At 34.7% G+C, this 17500-nt stretch overlaps 3 protein-coding genes across 31 annotated transcripts in view; 2 read left to right on the forward strand and 1 right to left on the reverse strand.

Annotated features, from left to right (window-relative positions):
• LOC113802462 (uncharacterized) overlaps positions 1-8181 on the forward strand; it is a 16068-nt gene extending 7887 nt beyond the window's left edge. The window contains exons 6-7 of the mRNA XM_027353058.2: positions 216-362; positions 891-8181. Of these exons, the coding sequence (XP_027208859.1) occupies positions 216-362; positions 891-1033 (290 nt within the window). The 3' untranslated portion in view covers positions 1034-8181. The remainder of the gene's footprint in view (positions 1-215; positions 363-890) is intronic.
• Positions 8182-9288: 1107 nt separating this feature from the next.
• Sf3a2 (splicing factor 3a subunit 2) lies at positions 9289-11716 on the reverse strand. The gene is made up of 2 exons (XM_027353057.2): positions 11612-11716; positions 9289-10615 (listed from the first exon to the last, which is right to left on the reverse strand). The coding sequence occupies exon 2, from the start codon at positions 10591-10593 to the stop codon at positions 9523-9525; it is 1071 nt and encodes a 356-aa protein (XP_027208858.1). The 5' UTR covers positions 10594-10615; positions 11612-11716; the 3' UTR covers positions 9289-9522.
• Positions 11717-11830: 114 nt separating this feature from the next.
• The window catches only part of LOC113802448 (zinc finger CCHC domain-containing protein 8 homolog), a 7507-nt gene continuing 1837 nt past the window's right edge, over positions 11831-17500 (forward strand). Inside the window, exons 1-12 of one of the 29 annotated variants that reach the window (XM_027353024.2) lie at positions 11831-11933; positions 13034-13127; positions 13280-13363; positions 13531-13650; positions 13780-13905; positions 14154-14282; positions 14868-14996; positions 15265-15393; positions 15926-16048; positions 16363-16466; positions 16638-16828; positions 17021-17226. In XM_027353024.2, the coding sequence (XP_027208825.2) occupies positions 13091-13127; positions 13280-13363; positions 13531-13650; positions 13780-13905; positions 14154-14282; positions 14868-14996; positions 15265-15393; positions 15926-16048; positions 16363-16466; positions 16638-16828; positions 17021-17226 (1378 nt within the window). In that variant the 5' untranslated portion in view covers positions 11831-11933; positions 13034-13090. The remainder of the gene's footprint in view (positions 11934-13033; positions 13128-13279; positions 13364-13530; positions 13651-13779; positions 13906-14153; positions 14283-14867; positions 14997-15264; positions 15394-15925; positions 16049-16362; positions 16467-16637; positions 16829-17020; positions 17227-17500) is intronic. The other 28 variants (XM_027353027.2, XM_027353030.2, XM_070132237.1 and 25 more) reach the window with 28 other exon arrangements.

Raw genomic sequence — 17500 nt, forward strand, 5'->3', positions numbered from 1 at the left:
TGAAGTGAATTTTAATGTGCCTGGTATACAAAAGCTTTTTGTGAGAACTAATAATTAATGTCCTTGCTATATTCAAATTGAAGTTTACAGTGAACAACAGAAAAATTATCCTAGTTTTCATGCCTTCATATAACAACACTTCCATGTTTCCTTTCAACTGAGGAAATGTTTTAAAGTTTTAATGGTTTATCATCTGGGTACTGATATTATTACAGAACAAGAAAGCATGTTGCTGCTAGATGTGGAGGAGTTCAGCCCAGTGGTGTGGATCATAGCAGTGCTGGTGATAGTGATTGTGATCCATGTTCTCGTAGGCTTCCTACTCTTTGCCTACTGGCGTCAGCGGCGTATCGGAAAGTCAGGTATGTTTTTCAGTTCTTTGTATTTATCATATTTAATTAATAGCTGCTAATTTCTTTCCTTTCTTCATTTTAACATCATCTTTAGCTTTTCTGTTTTGGAGAAAAGGTGTTTTTTTCGTTGCCACTTACAGACTGCAGAGTATACTGTACTGTATTTTATCTAGGTTTAATAAACTGCACAAGACACACAAGTAGAATGATAGATGTTATATGCAGCCATATCTACATCTGAAGATTCATATTTCGAATATTCATATTTCGAAACAAGAGAACTTCAGATTGTCTAAATGTATGTTAGGCTATAGTTACTATCAATTATTTATTTTTTGTGATGACTATGAAGGAAACTCTTTGAAGGAAACCAGAACATTCATAAGAATCAGTTAAAAGTATAATTAGATTTACTAATAGAATTTTATTTCATAGTATGGTATTCTGCTTTGCGTCAAAATATGGAGCTATGTAGTGTGGCTTAAATTATCTCTGCCTTTATTTTAGTCAGCGTATCTTCTCTTCCAACTCTAACAGATGGGGATGACTGCGAAGTAATCGAGCTGGTGCCACATATCATAGAGAATCCAGCCTACCAGTTCTCACGGCATTTTGATCCCATGCAAGAAAGTTTTCTCTCACCCTCTGTGAGCTCCCATAGTGCTGTAGCACTGGTGTAGAGAAGAATATCTCAGAGGAACTACTGTATGTAAATGTTTTCCAGATATTCATCATTTGGAATAAGGTGAAGATTTTGTCTTGTAGATGTGTTTCCTGATTCAGGGAGAAAGTTATGGAAGTTCTTTTGCACAGCTGTCCCCGTGATAGGGCTTCCAAACAATGCAGTTTTGAATCTAAAACATTGCACTCAGCAGCCAAAAACACAAATAACCTGTAAATGATAAACTAAGAGACAAAGGTTTGTGTGTTTCATAAAGGATTCATAAAAGCAATTCATCTGTGTGATGGATAATGTAATTTATGCCGTTATTAGATGCCAAATTACTAAAGTAGAGAATGCTAAATCACAAAGCTTGTATCCCATTTAAGGTATGCCCCATTGTAGAGCATAAACACAATTTTGGAATATTTGTGAATGCTGCTAATGTATGTAAATGTAAGATTTATGCTTGTTTGGTCTTGGGAGTAGTTACATGAGAAGAAAAGTATGTCTTTACTTTATATTACAGTATGAGTTTTATATGGTAAAATTTTGTATATTTTCATAAGGATCATGTAGTGTTAAGTTCCCATCATGTCAGCTGGAATCTCAAATCACCAGAGCTGTGTTTTCCCCAGGTCATTGGAGCTGTGTCAGTCCAGGTCAATAGAACTGCTTCAGCCTGGGTCACAAGCTGTGTCAGTTTAGATTACTAGAGCTCCATTATCCCATGTCACAGGAGCTACCTAGTCCAAATGCACAGTTGTTTTCTGACCTAGGTCACTGCAGTTCAATATCTTAGAATGGTAGGTTTCTTGCAATGCCTAGTGTTTATACACTAGCTTACCCCCAGTTCTCATGCACATGTGAAGGAAATTACATTGTGGGTCTTTGTATGTCATTGTTCTGGGACAAATCTACTTAGGTGGAGGAAGGCAAAAGGATGTTTTCCCCTGGCCTAAAAAGTTGAAGTGATGTGATGAGAACCTTGTTGATAACTTAGTGAGCCTTTTTTATATTATTGCCAAAGGTGTTCATTTATAAATAATACAGAAACAGGGAACTGTAAAAGACCTTCATTTATGAATATAAGTGCTGTATTTCCATTCAGAACTAGTTATAGTGAAAAGTAATATTAACAGCTTCAATTCATTAGTCTTATATTCTTAAAATACTTGAAAAGAGTCTGTAGAATCTCCATGATTATCAGTTGAAAACTGATATCTAAGTGATAAAGTGCATTTCCATTGAAAATAGCAAATATTTTCAAGAATGTTGACAGCTGTTTTATGCATATTGCATAACAATAATTTACATTCAACATTTTACTGATTTCTGATTAGCTTGCATTTGACCAGAATTGCAGTGTTAAATAAAGTATACTTAAGCATCATGAGGAATTCCTGAACAGAAAAAAAATTGTTCATGATTCAATAGCAGAGTACTTTACATGACATTTTTAGTAAACGCTATGCATGACAAAAGGTTATCTAATTAGTTATATTGATTTTCTTATTTCGTGGAAGCATTCCAATGGTTACATATATTTTTCTCTCACTGAAAAAAATGCCTGGTTGATTTGTGTTTCAAGTCATCTTTACTTTCTCCAATTCCAGATATTATAACTTCTGCCACTTTTTGGCATATATATATTTATTTTGTAGAATAGTGTGTAAGTTGAATTTTGTGTGCAAGAATACCTCTTGTGAGTATCTGGCTTTTAGGCCTAAACTGAATGACATAGAAAAAAATGATAGTAAGATACTTTTTAACTAGGAAAGCCAGAGATGTCGGCCAAATGCAGCTAAGTGCTGCATAGCATCGACATTACATTCTTCTCCGGGTATTTAAGCAGATTGGATATTGTGTGAATACCATACTATATATCTGTTGGAATGCTGTAGTGTCTGCACTGAAGGAAGAAAATGCAACAACACTAGAAACATGTGACACAGGAGACAGGATGTTGGATGCCGTGGATGTATGTGCAGTTATATGTTGCCTAAACAGATGTAATGCACTGTAATCCAGTTCATTTGGGGTTAGTGCTACTGCATTCTGTTTTGAATTCTCTGATTGATATACAGTTCTGTTTCATATCTAAAGTAATTTCAGACAGTTTAACTTAAATATGTTAATAGAAAGAAAGAGGTATTTCTGTGCATAAATTAACTTAGCCACTAAATCAGACCCATAAACAGGGAGATTCTTTTTCTTAAATGCATTTACTCTGGCATCAAAAGTTTTAGATGCATATATGCATTTTCATATATATTCCTAGGTGATTTAGTGAAGGGAAACAAGGCTGTAAAGTTATTTATGTGCAATATAGGGTTAAAGACTTCTTTTGTAATTTTTTATTTATTTATTATTATTCTCCCGTAGCATTTTCTAGACATTGAGTTTCATCTCATATTTTGTTTTCAATAACATGATCATAATGTGTCTGGGAATATCCCATGAAGGTAATTGTTGTTTTATGCTAAGCTTTCATGCATTCATTATGATTTTTCTTAAGGTGATTTCTACTTCTTTTTTATATAATTTTTTCTCTTTCTTGAGTGAAAATTTCATTATATATGAATAATATTGTTAAGCTATTTATTCAGACAATGCAAGGCATCTTTTTTTTGTGGTATTTGTAGGTCATATTGAGCTGTCCAAGTATTTAAATGCAGTCAGTTTCTCTGCTGTCAGAAAGGAGATAGTGGACTCAGATATACTAACCATTCGTATTTCATATGGAAAAATAATGAGTTTGAAATCTTTTGTTGTCCCATTGGTTCAGTAACCTAATTTTATGATAAACATTTTAAAAGTACATTCCTTATATCTTAAAGTAGTAAGTGAAGATAATGGTTTTAGTAAATTGAAAGTTGTTGAATTCTTTTACTGGTATTTACTGGTAAAGGTTAGTGCTTTTTAAATGCCTGCCTGGGTTTATGCAGTTGTAACATACAAACCTAGATCCTTACAGCCATCAAGAGCCTATGACCATGGGAATGAGATGCTACTTGGGCCAGCACTAATTCACATGTTATTTGAAGGGACTTAGAAGTGGTATTTTTGATAATGAAATAAGATTTATATCACTTATTCCAAAACCGTAAAGTGAGGTAGAGGTGTGTGGGGTGGGGGGCATGCATCTTATGTCATAGGTACTTTAGATGAGACAAACAAACTAAAAAGTCAGAATGATGAATGGGAGAGAAACAAATTAACAGGAATAGGTATCAAACATCTTGAAGTGTATATCCCATTAGCATACTAACACAAGAATATGGTGCATATTATGATATCAGGCTGATGCATATTCAAAATGTGATTAAAAGATGTGTACAACATATGCATAGGATGCAAGTAAAAGAATTCAACAATGAGAAGAGGCTGAATGACATTTTGGTAGACTTTGATGCTAATTTATAGTCTATGAATAATTCTGCTTCTCAGATGATATTTGGCTGTGCTAATCTTCAAGAGTGTAGCTAGATTTCCTAGAGGGGAGTCATTAACCCTCTCGTGCAACTGATGCAAAAATTAGATTTTCATCCATATAGCGCCATTATTTTGATTAGTAATAGATATTAATTTGACGTAAGCTGCAGGTTAGCCATTATTTGTGAGATTGTGTATGTAAGTGGCTCCCAACCTTTGACAAAAGGATCCCACTAGGGTTTAGGCAAAAACCATGCAGAAATTTACTTGAAACTTGCCATGTGCGAGAGGGTTAAAGTATGTTGATTTAGGAGAGAGAGGCTCAGTTTTGGATATATTTTTATGTGTCTGTTTCTTCTCTTGAGACGTACAAAGTCTGTCATATATCAGAGCAGTTCACTGATAGCATAGAAGGACGGAAGGTATTAAAGAGATGAAACTGCAGTGTTGAGCAAGAGGAACTATGGAAATACCTTTTATTTTTCCCTGTGATTGTCAAAGAGCCTTGATTGTTATATTTGGTCGTGTCGTATGCATCCTCAGCATTAAGAAGTCATTGCTTGAGTATGGTATAAGCTGAACCTTTTTTAACTAAAGGGCAAATTTGTAAAGCTTCCATCCTTCGGGAGAATGTCTCATGTTGGTCTTCCAGATTACTGAGGAATATTTAGGCAACTGAATTTTGTGTCTTGAACAAATCACTTATAAAAGAAGTAAGAACATTTAGAAATGAAACATCTTGGAATATATATATACTCCAGTAGATGGTTGAAAAGTTTTTCGGCCAGTTGGTTAAAATTGTGCAAGGCCAGACCCAATCATTATTCACACATACGGGCATACATATACACAGAAATAAATGCATATCCGTCTATCTGTCTGATAGATATACATATATTTAGCTATCTGCCTAGACTGATAAATGTGCATTTTTTTTTCTTCTTTTTTTATGTATGTCCGAAAAAGAAAATTTATTGGTTCGGGCCTCACACAACTTTAACAAACCAGCCAAATGTCCTTAGTCATCAAGTATTTGAGCTCTTTATTTATCTTATCCAGATTTTATATGAAATAGAGCAAAGGTATGATCTAGTCTTTTGTAAAAGATTTTGTTAACAGGAATTAAAATAACATTTATACTTATATAAAATTTTTAGGATGATGCCATCACCAAATTTCAGCTAACAGTTAGTGACAAATTGTCTAAAGAAGTTTACAAATTTGACTTTTAGAATAAATTGGAGCAGGAACAGTAAGATTCGTTGTGGGAACAGTTGTAGTATTGCCAAGTGCCACTCTGATGTTGTACCAAGCTAGTCATATGCCTTGCTTTGCAATTGCTTTAAGTGTACAGTATAATAATTAGGTCATAAGGTAAAGGGAATGTAATCAATTGTAAAGACAGAGACAGGAAAAATGTGTAAACTAACGTGAATTTTCTTTTTTTAATATAACTTTGATGATATTGAAATAATATCACCATGCAAAGAGTCTCAGAAGATTTGCACATTTTCACTGTCTCTTGACTTAAAGAACGTTTACATTCAGTGAGTGAACACTTCCAGGTGGGAAGGTCTCAAATGCATTTCATGTCTGTCATGTAATTTTAAGAATGGTCAAGTCTCCCAGTTGTTATACTAATGCCCAGGGCAGGAAGAGTTCATGAATAAGCACATGCCAAATCTTATGATGTCGGTTTGCCTAATATCAATGACTCACATCAGCTGTATAGTTTAAGGCCTCAGGTTAAAGTTTTGTTGGCTAGGAATGGCCAGGTTTTAAATGCTTCAACTAGGTTACTGGTAGCGAGGAGTGTAGCCTGAAGAGACTGTTCCTCAGAAATGATGGTTGAACATACTACCGTTTGTTCAGTCATCTCAATTGTGTCTTCAATGAAATGCCAATATGTAAATGGTCTTATCTAGTTGTTTGTGGTATCATGATATTCATAGTTTGATATACACTGGTTTTGGAACATAACTTGAATACATACATGGGGACTTGAACCAAGCATGTATTTTCCCTTTAAGTACATGCCTTGTGTATGCACAATCTTATCTAATATGTATTCTCAAATATTATTATATAAGTTATTTTAAGCCTTATGTAAGTTAAGGTAAGAAGCATCTCCTTCCTAGGGGCTATGGGGAGTTATCTTGAGCTTAAGTTCACTTATTGTGATTTTCTTCAAAGCAGTCGGGAAGTTTTTGCTCCCATTCAAAATTTTCCAATTGAATTTCGTAATGTGCTTTATGCTTTAGATGACCATTTATTTTGCTGTGGTTTAATGTTACGTGAGATGTAAGGAATCTCATGGGTTAGTCAGATCTTTGTACATATGAATTATGTTATTGTTGTTGATTTGTGGTGGTAGCATTATTGTTATTGTTAGGTTTTAGGATTTTTTTTATCAATATTGTAATAGTAGTTTCACTTTTTTCTATTAATATTTTTTGTTATCATTATCATTATCATTGACATTATCATTGTTTTTATTCCTCTCTATTGGTAATATTATTATAATTACTGTTATTATGAATTTTATCAACTTTTGAAGTTTTCATTACCAGCCATTATAGTCAACATCATTATTGTCATTTTCATTTCATTTTTATTATAGTTTTATCATTATCAGTCATCATCATTATCACCATCAATAATCATTATCATTATTTTTTATTTTATTATTATTGATTTGACTTATCATTCCTAGTAATGTCAAATTATGTTTCTCCATGGAGGCAGTGCTGATATTACATAGTTGTTGCTTAAAGTATTATTTAATTGTCTGTGCATCTGTATTTTATTTGATACTGCATTCAGTATTGTTGCTTTTACACTTTTTGCTACTATGTGCAGTAAAACCAGGTTATAGTACTTTCCACAATACAGGTTGTCCAAGCTCTGGTTCTCAATCTCGATTGTATTTACAGAATGATAAAATCAAGTTTCTTTCCTTCTATACTCTTATAAGTCATGTGTCTAAAAAGGGATAAGTCAAAAGAAGGGTTTTTAGCTTGTTAGCAATATTAACACATGCACTGCATCAACAGCAGTAGTTTTGGTAGTACAAGTAGTGTAATTGGCAATCGTTAGCTCTCTGTGTACGGTTTAATAAGAGAATGTCTTGTGCATTATTGGTCGTCTGGGATTTCAAATAACACAGTACAAATGTTGAATTCACACATTTTTCTTCTTTTTTGTTCTATATAAATGAAACTATGATTCTGGCAATATTTCTGGTGCTATAAAGTGGTTTCACTGTATTATTATTTTCTTAAGTGTTGGAATCTCATTTGTAATATTAGAAAGCAATATTTTAGTCTTTCCTTTGGTTTTGGTCATCTACTTCTAATGAAAGGCTAATGCCATGGCTTGAAGACAAACCGCCATAAGTAAAATGATATAATGATAAGCCTCAGCTTACTTGCATTTGTCTTTTGGTGGAGCGAACACTGCCTTGGATCATTGCTAGGTGCAGTCTGTTAAGCAATACTTTCAATTAAGATAAAAGCACCATCATTCCAGCTTATGAAGAGAGTGAGTAAATTTGGAGTAATTAACTGTCCTAGTAATTTTCCATATCTAATTATGATAAATAAATGCATACACACTCTGGTAACAGTAAATCAGGAAAATAAATGTCATTTATGTGATATTTTCCTGTTACATGTATTTTGGGCATCTACATTTGATTTATCATTTAACAGCTCATTTTATTATCTCAATTGTTATGAATTTTCTCCTTTGTGTATTTTTATAAGGTATGAATAACCCAAAAATTTGTATTTTTTGACAATTTGGAAAGTCCCACAATCCATACAAATAAAGAAAAATGCCAAAAAATTGTTTTTTACATCCTTCCAAAAATAAAATAAAATAAAAAACATTCAAGACTTTATGTAAATGTATATCTGGATGAAAGGTAAAGGCATTGGTAAGCATTTAAATGTTTGTTCTAATCTGCTTGCCATAGTTTGTATATTAAAATCATATTCATGGAAAACAGTTTAAAACATTATAAAAGTAGTTGAAGTTACATGAATTCTTTACTACTGAAAAGCAATAATAATTTAAAAAATAATAATCTGTATCTATTTCTTGGGGCACCTGAAATGATGGAACTTTGTTGTGTATAAATTTGCTCCCCCTTAGTTCCTCACACTGTGGTTGGTGAAGAATCCTAATCATCAATTGCAAAGATATCTTTTTTATCAAAAAAAAATTTGTAAGTGCTAAGAAGCTTGGCTACAACTTTTTTCTTGCAAAGCCAATTTCCAAACCGTACAGAAGAGTGCACAGCAAAGTTTCAAGTCTGATAGTTCTATATATGTATTTATGTATATACAATGTAAAGGTACATTAGTGGAAAATGTTTGTAACTTTACCACATGCTTAGAATAATTTGAAAGAATACTGCAATATACAAAGAACATCATATTGCCTCACCAGCACTACAAGCTTTATAATAACCATATACCATCCATATAGGTGGTTTATTAAAATTACTTGGTTATCTACAATTATCTGTATCTGTGTTTTTGAATATGTTAATAATCAAGTTATAAAGTTGAATGAACTGTGTGAACTAGCAGCAGTCAACAGATACTGACAGTCCACCCCTCAAAAAATAATGTATGTCAAGAGGAAAATGAAGACAATATAATTAGCAGACAGCATTCTTACTCACTATAGTAAAAATGGTTACTTAAGTAAGAACATCTCCCCCTACATTTACACACTCCTTGAAACACTGATTACTCTCTTACACATTTTTGTTAATGAAATCATTCTATAAATAATATACTGCACAAGATGCAAGGTTAAAGAAATTCATTGTTAATCAGTCTGTTTTATAATTCTGCACATAGACTTTAAAATAGTTGTACATACAGTAATCATAGTAATACAAATACTTACTATAATATAAAAAAAACAAAAGAGAACAAAATTCAAATGTACACAGTCTTTTCAAACATAAATTGTTTTGCTCAAAAGTGATTTTCAAAACTATATTCAACTTATTAATGTAATGATAATATAAATGATATAAGTTCAAACTCCATACTCCTATTAATTTTTGGGTGGTGGTGGAGGAGGCACTCCACCTGATGGAGGAGGAGGGGGTACAGGATTGAATGGTGGTGGAGGTGGAGGGAGGTTGCCCCCAGGTGGAGGAGGAGGGCCTCGCATGCCAGGTGGAGGACCCATGCCAGGAGGAGGTGGCCGCATTCCATGAGGACCATGAGGCCCAGGAGGGCCTGGGGGAGGGGGCATCATGGGTCTCATTGGAGGCCTCATTGGAGGTGGGGGAGGCATTCCTGGTGGGCCCGGGGGAGGAGGCATGCCCGGAGGAGGTGGGCCCGGGGGCATCATGGCTGGCCGTGGAGGCAGCCCTGGTGGAGGGGGCATACCTGGAGGTCCAGGTGGTCCTGGTGGGCCGGGAGGTCCTGGTGGACCAGGCGGGCCAGCAATGGGTGGTGGAGCAGGAGGAACCATCTTGGCCTTTGGATCAATCTTGAAGGCAAACTGCAAGAAAAATTGTTTTGTCTCTTTATTCCAGGTTGTCCATGATTTATCAACCTCTCTGCTGGGTACTTTGAAGGCTATAGTTTCATAAGGCTCAGCTGCAAAAAGGAGGTACTGCCATTTGCGATCTGGAGGCTCCACTTTCTGCTCGTAAGCAGACATAAAGCGGTGACGTGGAGCCACATTATCTGCTATTTCTGGATAGTCAATCTGGAAGAGCAGACTTTGCTGTCCTGTTTCTGGGTCTCTCTGTTTCGTGACACGATAACCTGGCCGACCGATCTTGACAAACTTTTTCATTTCCACCCTAGGCTTCTCTGGGGCTGGCTGAGCAGGGGCTTCTTTAGCTTCCTTTGCTGCACGTCTGGCCAGGTTGGTCTGATGCTTCTTTCCCTGTGTGTGAGCCAAGTAACTTCCCTCATTGTTATGGAGAGTCAGACACAATTTGCACTCATATGACCCAAGGTGGTTTTTCATAAAATAAGGATCCTTGTTGAGGTCAATCGTCTCTAAGGCAAGCTGGCGGAGACGTTCACGACGGTCTCTGTTGCTCTCCGACCAAGAGGCCTGACCACCGCCTCCGGTCTTCCCTCCCGCTCGATGCTGAAAATCCATTTTGAAGTCCCTGGTCTACAGCCTGAAATATGAAAATAAGTAGACATGTCAAGTTATAAAAAGTAACCCTACATAGGTTTCATGGAAATTAAACACTTTACAATATCAATTAGATAATAATTTGTACTTTTTATCAATTAATTTATCATATATATTTTAAATTTAGTTAATAACCCACAAAGATATAGTAAATGTGTACTAAAATTTTACAAATTTTCATCATGTGAAAATTTTTAGAATAATATAATACACATTACACTACTATAAATATCTTTTTATATTTATCACTTTGTAAATTCTGATTTTTAATAAAAAGAAAACATGTTTTACAATTATTCCCCATCAAATAATGTACAATAAAGGGTTACTAGGATAGCACTGCCTCGATCTTCATGCTCTGTTTTTCCGAATTATATACAAAACAGAGGTTTGTTGGCCCTTGTCAAAGCACCAACAGATGTAGAGGATGCAAAGTGCAGAAGCCAGACCGTTCCTCAACTAACACACGACCATAGACTCACAGACGTTGATAAATGATAATCCCTATCTTTCAGCAAGCTTATTTTTTTCAAATTTTCATACAGTTGGTTTATGATTTTTTTTTTTTTTTTTTTATTATTATGGTTATTACTTCCCTCTTCGTTATCTTCAAGACAATCCTACTCTGAACATTCAAAAACCTTTCCCTATAAACAAGTCGATCGGATATCAAACTAAAAATAATACCATCCAAAAATCACTCTTAAGACGACAAAAACCATAATGCTAAACCACAAAACCCAACATAAAGCCATAGATTAAACCAATAACATAAACCACAAGATCCCGGCATGACCATCCGTATCCTGGAGTATCAGAATAAAACTTTAATTCATCCTTTTATACCATGTTCCACAGCCGAATTCAACTCTTCCCTCATAACTACATGCACGAGTCTCACATAAATGAATTTTTCTCCTTAATATATTGTCCGCAATCTAAGAAAAACGGTAAAATACGACAATTCGTCAAAACTTACGTGGGATTCACACACAATCCACACTACAAACGATGCGGGCATTCGAGTGTGAAAAAAATACCTAAGATTTAGTGAATTTTATGATATTTTAAAAACATTTTAGTGCATTTTAAGTACTAAGTAGCTATGATACGGTCGAAATATAGATGTTTTATATAGAATTAAGTATTTTGATATCGTCTCACACAAAAAAAATGTATAGGATTTAATTCAAGGAATTGTGAATGCCAGCGTTAAAAACATTTTGACAAGAGACAGTAGGAGTTGGAGATTCTCGCCTATTTTATCTGTTTTGCGAGGATTTACGGGGTTTTGGAAGATGGTAGGTCTATTTGATGAATCCTATGATAGGAGCTGTGCCATACGAGAGCTTAAGGTGGTCAAATTATTAGTGTAATTGCTTAGTGGAGGAAGTTCGGTGTTTCGAAGTAAAGCGTATAATTTTGACAAGATACTATGACGGATTTACTTGTAATTAAAGTATATTATTACCTGACTATGCGTAATTCAAATTGGATAGTTTGGGTTCTGTTATATTAGTGTTATACCCCTCGAAGATATTTCTTAGGTAGGGGGATAATTCTTATTAATAAAGGGCCGCATCGCTGATCGTACAGAGACTTTTTAATTTATAGTTATACATATAATGCTGCGTTAGGAACTCCTCGTCTTGCTCGTCCAGACAACCAGCAGGACAACGAGGCCGCGTTCGGAACCTCCAAGAACCTTTCTGCCCACAATGCAAGCAAACATTCACTATTTCATCATACTGGTGTCCGTATTATACATGCTGCATAGGTTTTGTAGCTCCTTTGATGCATATTTAGATTATTTTCAACTGACAAACACAAAAATATCTTTTGATGACATCAATTATAGGTAATAAAATTACCTATTAATATCTAAAGGTTGCCCTCAATTGTCATTGTTTACTTACAAATGCTATTGTAACATCATATTGTCCTGCTTGCCCGGCTGGGAAAGAGGGCGAGACGGATGAGATGGACAACTTGTCCAGGATGAGAAAGAAGAGGTTCTGAATAGTCAAAACATCTTGTTCAACTTGTCTGTATGAGCAAGACAAAGAATTCCGAACACAGCATAAGATGCATTGCATTGAGTCTTGTATTTATCATCTTGCCTTAATAGTTAGGGAGGTATGAGACATACCAAGGAAATTGCAGGTTATTTTCTTGGAATAGTATGCCTCTCGAGATTGTCTTTCGTATTAACAGATTCCTTATTCTAGTGTGCATGTATAACAGTTTGATCTGGTACTAGGTTTTGGAAGATAACAGTGGTAATAGACCCAGTAGGTAATGAGGTATTTTAGGGATAACTCAGGATTAAATTATTGTGCACTTTATTTTTGTTGCTATTAGTGGGCTGCATGTTAATGAGTTTGGCATTATCATATTTCAGTGAAAGAAGAACAGAGGGCTGCTGTTTTCTGCTTGATTTTAAACCCTTACAAATACAATGGAAGGCTGTGGTGGGAGTGAAACTTCCAGCTATGGTGAATATTTTATTTCTTGACAAGTTATTCCTTGCCACATACACATATCATCATTATTTTGTGCAACTTACATGTGATGTGATATTGTAAAGAAACTGTAGTCTTAGTCTTCAAATGTTACTTTGTGAAAATTAACCTTTTTTTCCCCCCAGCAAAACAAAAAAGTGAAAGTCTGGCAGGAGAAAGAACTGGGAATGATGAAGACTCCAGTGTCAAGGAAGTACCTGCTGTAGATGGTATGTCATAGCTTTCTCAGTGAAAGAATTTGTAATCACTTGACATCATTCACAGCTCACCTTCTAATCACTGAATGAAACCACTATCGATTATTCTAGTAATATCAAGCCTTTATGCTTTATTGCCTTATATATTTTATATATTACATAGGCTTCCTAAATTTCAGTAGAAAGCAGTGAAAGAAATGTGCCTGATAGAGATCACACTGTATCATCTCTGTCAGAAATCATAACTCTGGACTCCACAGCAGATTCAAGTGTTATTACACTAGATAATAGCAGCTGTGGTATGTATCTTTAAAATTTAAAAATGATTTGAAAGATAGGGTATTTGAGTTTTCATGTATCTTCATGAATGAAGATGACTTTAAGACTTCCAGATACATGTCACCCAGACTTACATGATATTTATTTAGCAGATTCTTCAAGTATGAAAACTGATGTGGAGAACAAAAGCAGTGATGTTGCAACTGCAAGTGATGTGATATCTCTTGACTCAACTGCTAATAGCAGTGTGGAAGAAGTTCAGTTCATCACACAAGGTAGATTGCTAAATTTTAGTCTGATTTTTAATAATGCATATTAAGTTTATTCTTTGGTTAAAGATAGTGGTTATTTTGTTTTATGATACTTTTTTTTGCCTAACACTATTATAGAAATCTGTCTAGCTATACAGTATAAGTAAAGTTTAATATCTGTTCATGATATTTAGAATGAAAACAATGATCGAGAAAACCACTTTAACACTTACAGGCACAAGCTGTCACTCAGACTGATGATATTTATTTAGCAGATTCCTCAAGCATGGAAAGTGATGTACAGGACAAAAACAATGATGCTGTTGCATCTGCAAGTGGCGGGATCACTCTTGACTCAACTGCTAATAGCTGTGCGGAGGAAGTTCAGCTAATCACACAAGGTAGGTTGGTAATCAGTGTGTTAGGATGGCATGACTTACATGCCATTTCCATTCGCAATTTTAGTTTTATCAGTTGTGTTTACACAGTGATGGCTCAACAAGTAGTTTGTCACCAAGGAGTCAATTACACCTGTTTACCCTTTTCCGTGATTTTCACAATTATGATTGTGATGCTCAATATCTATAGCATTAAAAAGAAGCTTTTTTCCTGAAAACTCAAGGAATGAGGAAATAGATGAGGTTATGTAGGGCCTACCAATTAACTTAGCAGTTGCAGAGCCATTTATGTGCAAATTTACAAAAATTACACTGGACAGTATGTGTATCTTTGGCCAGTGGGTTATGTTTTAGTCTGATTTTCAATAATGGCATATTTGGTATGTCCCAAAGTTTAAGTTTACTAAGGCAGATATTGTGCATGGTAGGTGTTTTATTACATTTGTTATATTTATAGAAATCTGATTGTTGGCATTACTGATTCTTGCTGAATAATCAAAGTTTATTACCATCTGGTCATAATAGTTATGTTGTAAATCATAATAGTTGAAGTTATGAGACTTTTCAAACTCAGTATTTTTATTTTAGCAGGTACTTCTGGTATAAATGAATGCATGCAAGACACAAACTCAACAAAAGATACATCCTCAAATAACATTATCACTCTTGACACAACTGCAAATAGTAGTGTGGAAGATATCCAAGAGATTACACAAGGTAAGTCTTCAAAGCTTTGGTGCGTATATGTTTATATTTATATTTAGGAATATAGTTTTGAGTCATGCAGTCCAGTTAGATTTGAGCCAGTCAAATCAGGTTCCTTATTTGCGCGAAATATAAATTAAAACTCTACGAATGGGGACATCATTGTGTAACCAGAAACTGCGACTGTGATCAAATCTTTCCATCTGTAACAAATTACATCAATAAGTTACCAAATTACTTTAAAATGAACACGACACTAACAACCCATTATTTACTTCAGCAGATTCCTCTGGTATGAAAGAAGACATGCAAAACACAAGCAAAGGTGTTACTGCATCCTCAAGCAGCATGTTTACACTTGATTCAACTGTAGATAGCAGTATAGAAGAAATTCAAGGGATAGCAGATGGTGGGTCTTTCAAGTTTTCACATCAGTTTTTCTTATTGAAAAATATTACATAAGCATTGATCTCATCATGAATTGCACCATTAATCCTCAACTATAAAAATCTGAAAGCTGATTGTAAATCATGATCAGATGTGTTGCTGCATACCTCTTTAACATTTTTAGACATAGCACAGCTGCTAATAGCATCATGTAAAATCAAAGTGATCAGACAGAGCAGTACTTTTTTATTTGTAGCAGCGTGATTTCCTTTTAAGCCAGAAAATGTATGCCATTATTATTTCAATTTTTCAGAAATATCTATTAGTTAATGTGCATCTTGTACATAAGATCACAACAAAATCCAATGATCTGCACGCTAGATTCATTTTCTAATTTATCAAATAAGTTATGAATTCAAGTTATATTATCCATTGAAAATTCTTAAATAATCACATAATCAAACTTTAAAAGTGGATTGTTTTTGTTTATAAATCTACGAATGGAAATTACAGAAGGTATAGAGCCTCATTGCATATTGCTCTTGTTTATTTAGTAGATTCCTCAAGCAGAAAAGGGGACATGCAGGGCACAGACAATGATATTGCAGGGTCACCAAATGGCATGTTTACTATTGACGCAACTGCCGATGACATCGTGGAAGACATACAAGAGGAAGGTAAGTCATGTAGGCTGTGGTAGATTTTTTTCATATTGAATAAGCTTGTGATTTAGCATCTATTAAGACTCTTACTTAATTTTTATGTACATTGAATTAACTGGGGGGGTCTAAATTTATTTGCTCTTAGATAAAGAATGAAATATAAAAGAAATGAAAGGTTTTTAAAGGGAGATGATATATGAATGATTGTGTATCTATGATGTTAAATCACAAATCTGGTGTGCAACATTTTTTGTATATATTTTTCTTTTCCTCTCTCTCCTTCTGCTCATTCTCATTCCCAACACTTTGAATTTCTATTTTAATTGCAGAGGTTACTATGCCAGAAGGAATAAGTCTTGACATGGAGGGTGATGAAGAAGAGTGCTCAGTAGGTCCTGTGTCCAGGCTAGATATTGTCCCTTCATATGATGCTGTGAGTTTTGCAGGTGTTCCTGTTTTCATATCTGTTGGTATAGGATTCCTGTCCAGAGAAGGGAGGAAAAAAATATACCTGTTTGATAATAAAACTGTTAATATGTACATTTTGGTTTTAAGTACTATGTGCAGATCAATATGCATATATAAGCACCCCTTCTTATTACAGAGTTTTACCGGAATCCTCACTGATGTAGAATATAACATGGAAACTGGGAAGAAAATCAATGATGCCTTGCCTAAGATGTGCTGTTTCAATTGTCTTGGAGACCACAATGTCAGTGATTGTCCAAAGCCTCAAGATATGCAGAGGATTGCTGCTAACAGAAAGAAACACAATGTCACGAGAGTGCCAAATGTGTAAGAGAAATGGATGTTTGCACTTTGTAGTTTTGGAAAGGAATATGTGTGTAGTTTAGCACTATTGAAATATGACTTTGTATTTGGAGTGGAATTTCACCTAATCATCTCTGTCCATATATATATATATTTTTATTTTTTATTTTTTTGTTCTTGTTCTTCTTCTGATGCTGTTATTTTCTCTCACATCAGGAGGTATCATGAAGATGGGGAAAATAAATTTGGGCACTTCCAGCCAGGGAAGTTGAGTGAAAACCTTCGTTATGCCTTAGGGCTGCGGCCAAATCAGCTACCCATTTTTGTATACCGGATGCGGGTGCTTGGCTATCCCCCAGGATGGCTAAGGGATGCTGAAGTCCATCAGGCAGACATGAAGCTATATGATGCCACAGGGAAGTGTAAGTAGACTCCAGGGAGATGGCTTCTCCTTGTATATGAATATATATTATATTCAGCAATCTTCAGGAGTGTTCTTAGCTGTGAAGTAGTTAATTTCCTGAATTTTGATTTGGTTATGTTTTAGTGATTATATTCTTTCAAAATTATATTCTTTAGGGATTGTTTTTTCAGTTAATATGGAATGTATATTGTATCATGTAGATATTGCGTTATGATTATTATATAACAATTTAGAACTGTAAAAAAATATCACGTTAATCCTATTTTTTAATA

This window comes from Penaeus vannamei, chromosome 17, assembly GCF_042767895.1.
Source record: "Penaeus vannamei isolate JL-2024 chromosome 17, ASM4276789v1, whole genome shotgun sequence".
In the NCBI taxonomy this organism is placed as follows: domain Eukaryota; kingdom Metazoa; phylum Arthropoda; class Malacostraca; order Decapoda; family Penaeidae; genus Penaeus; species Penaeus vannamei.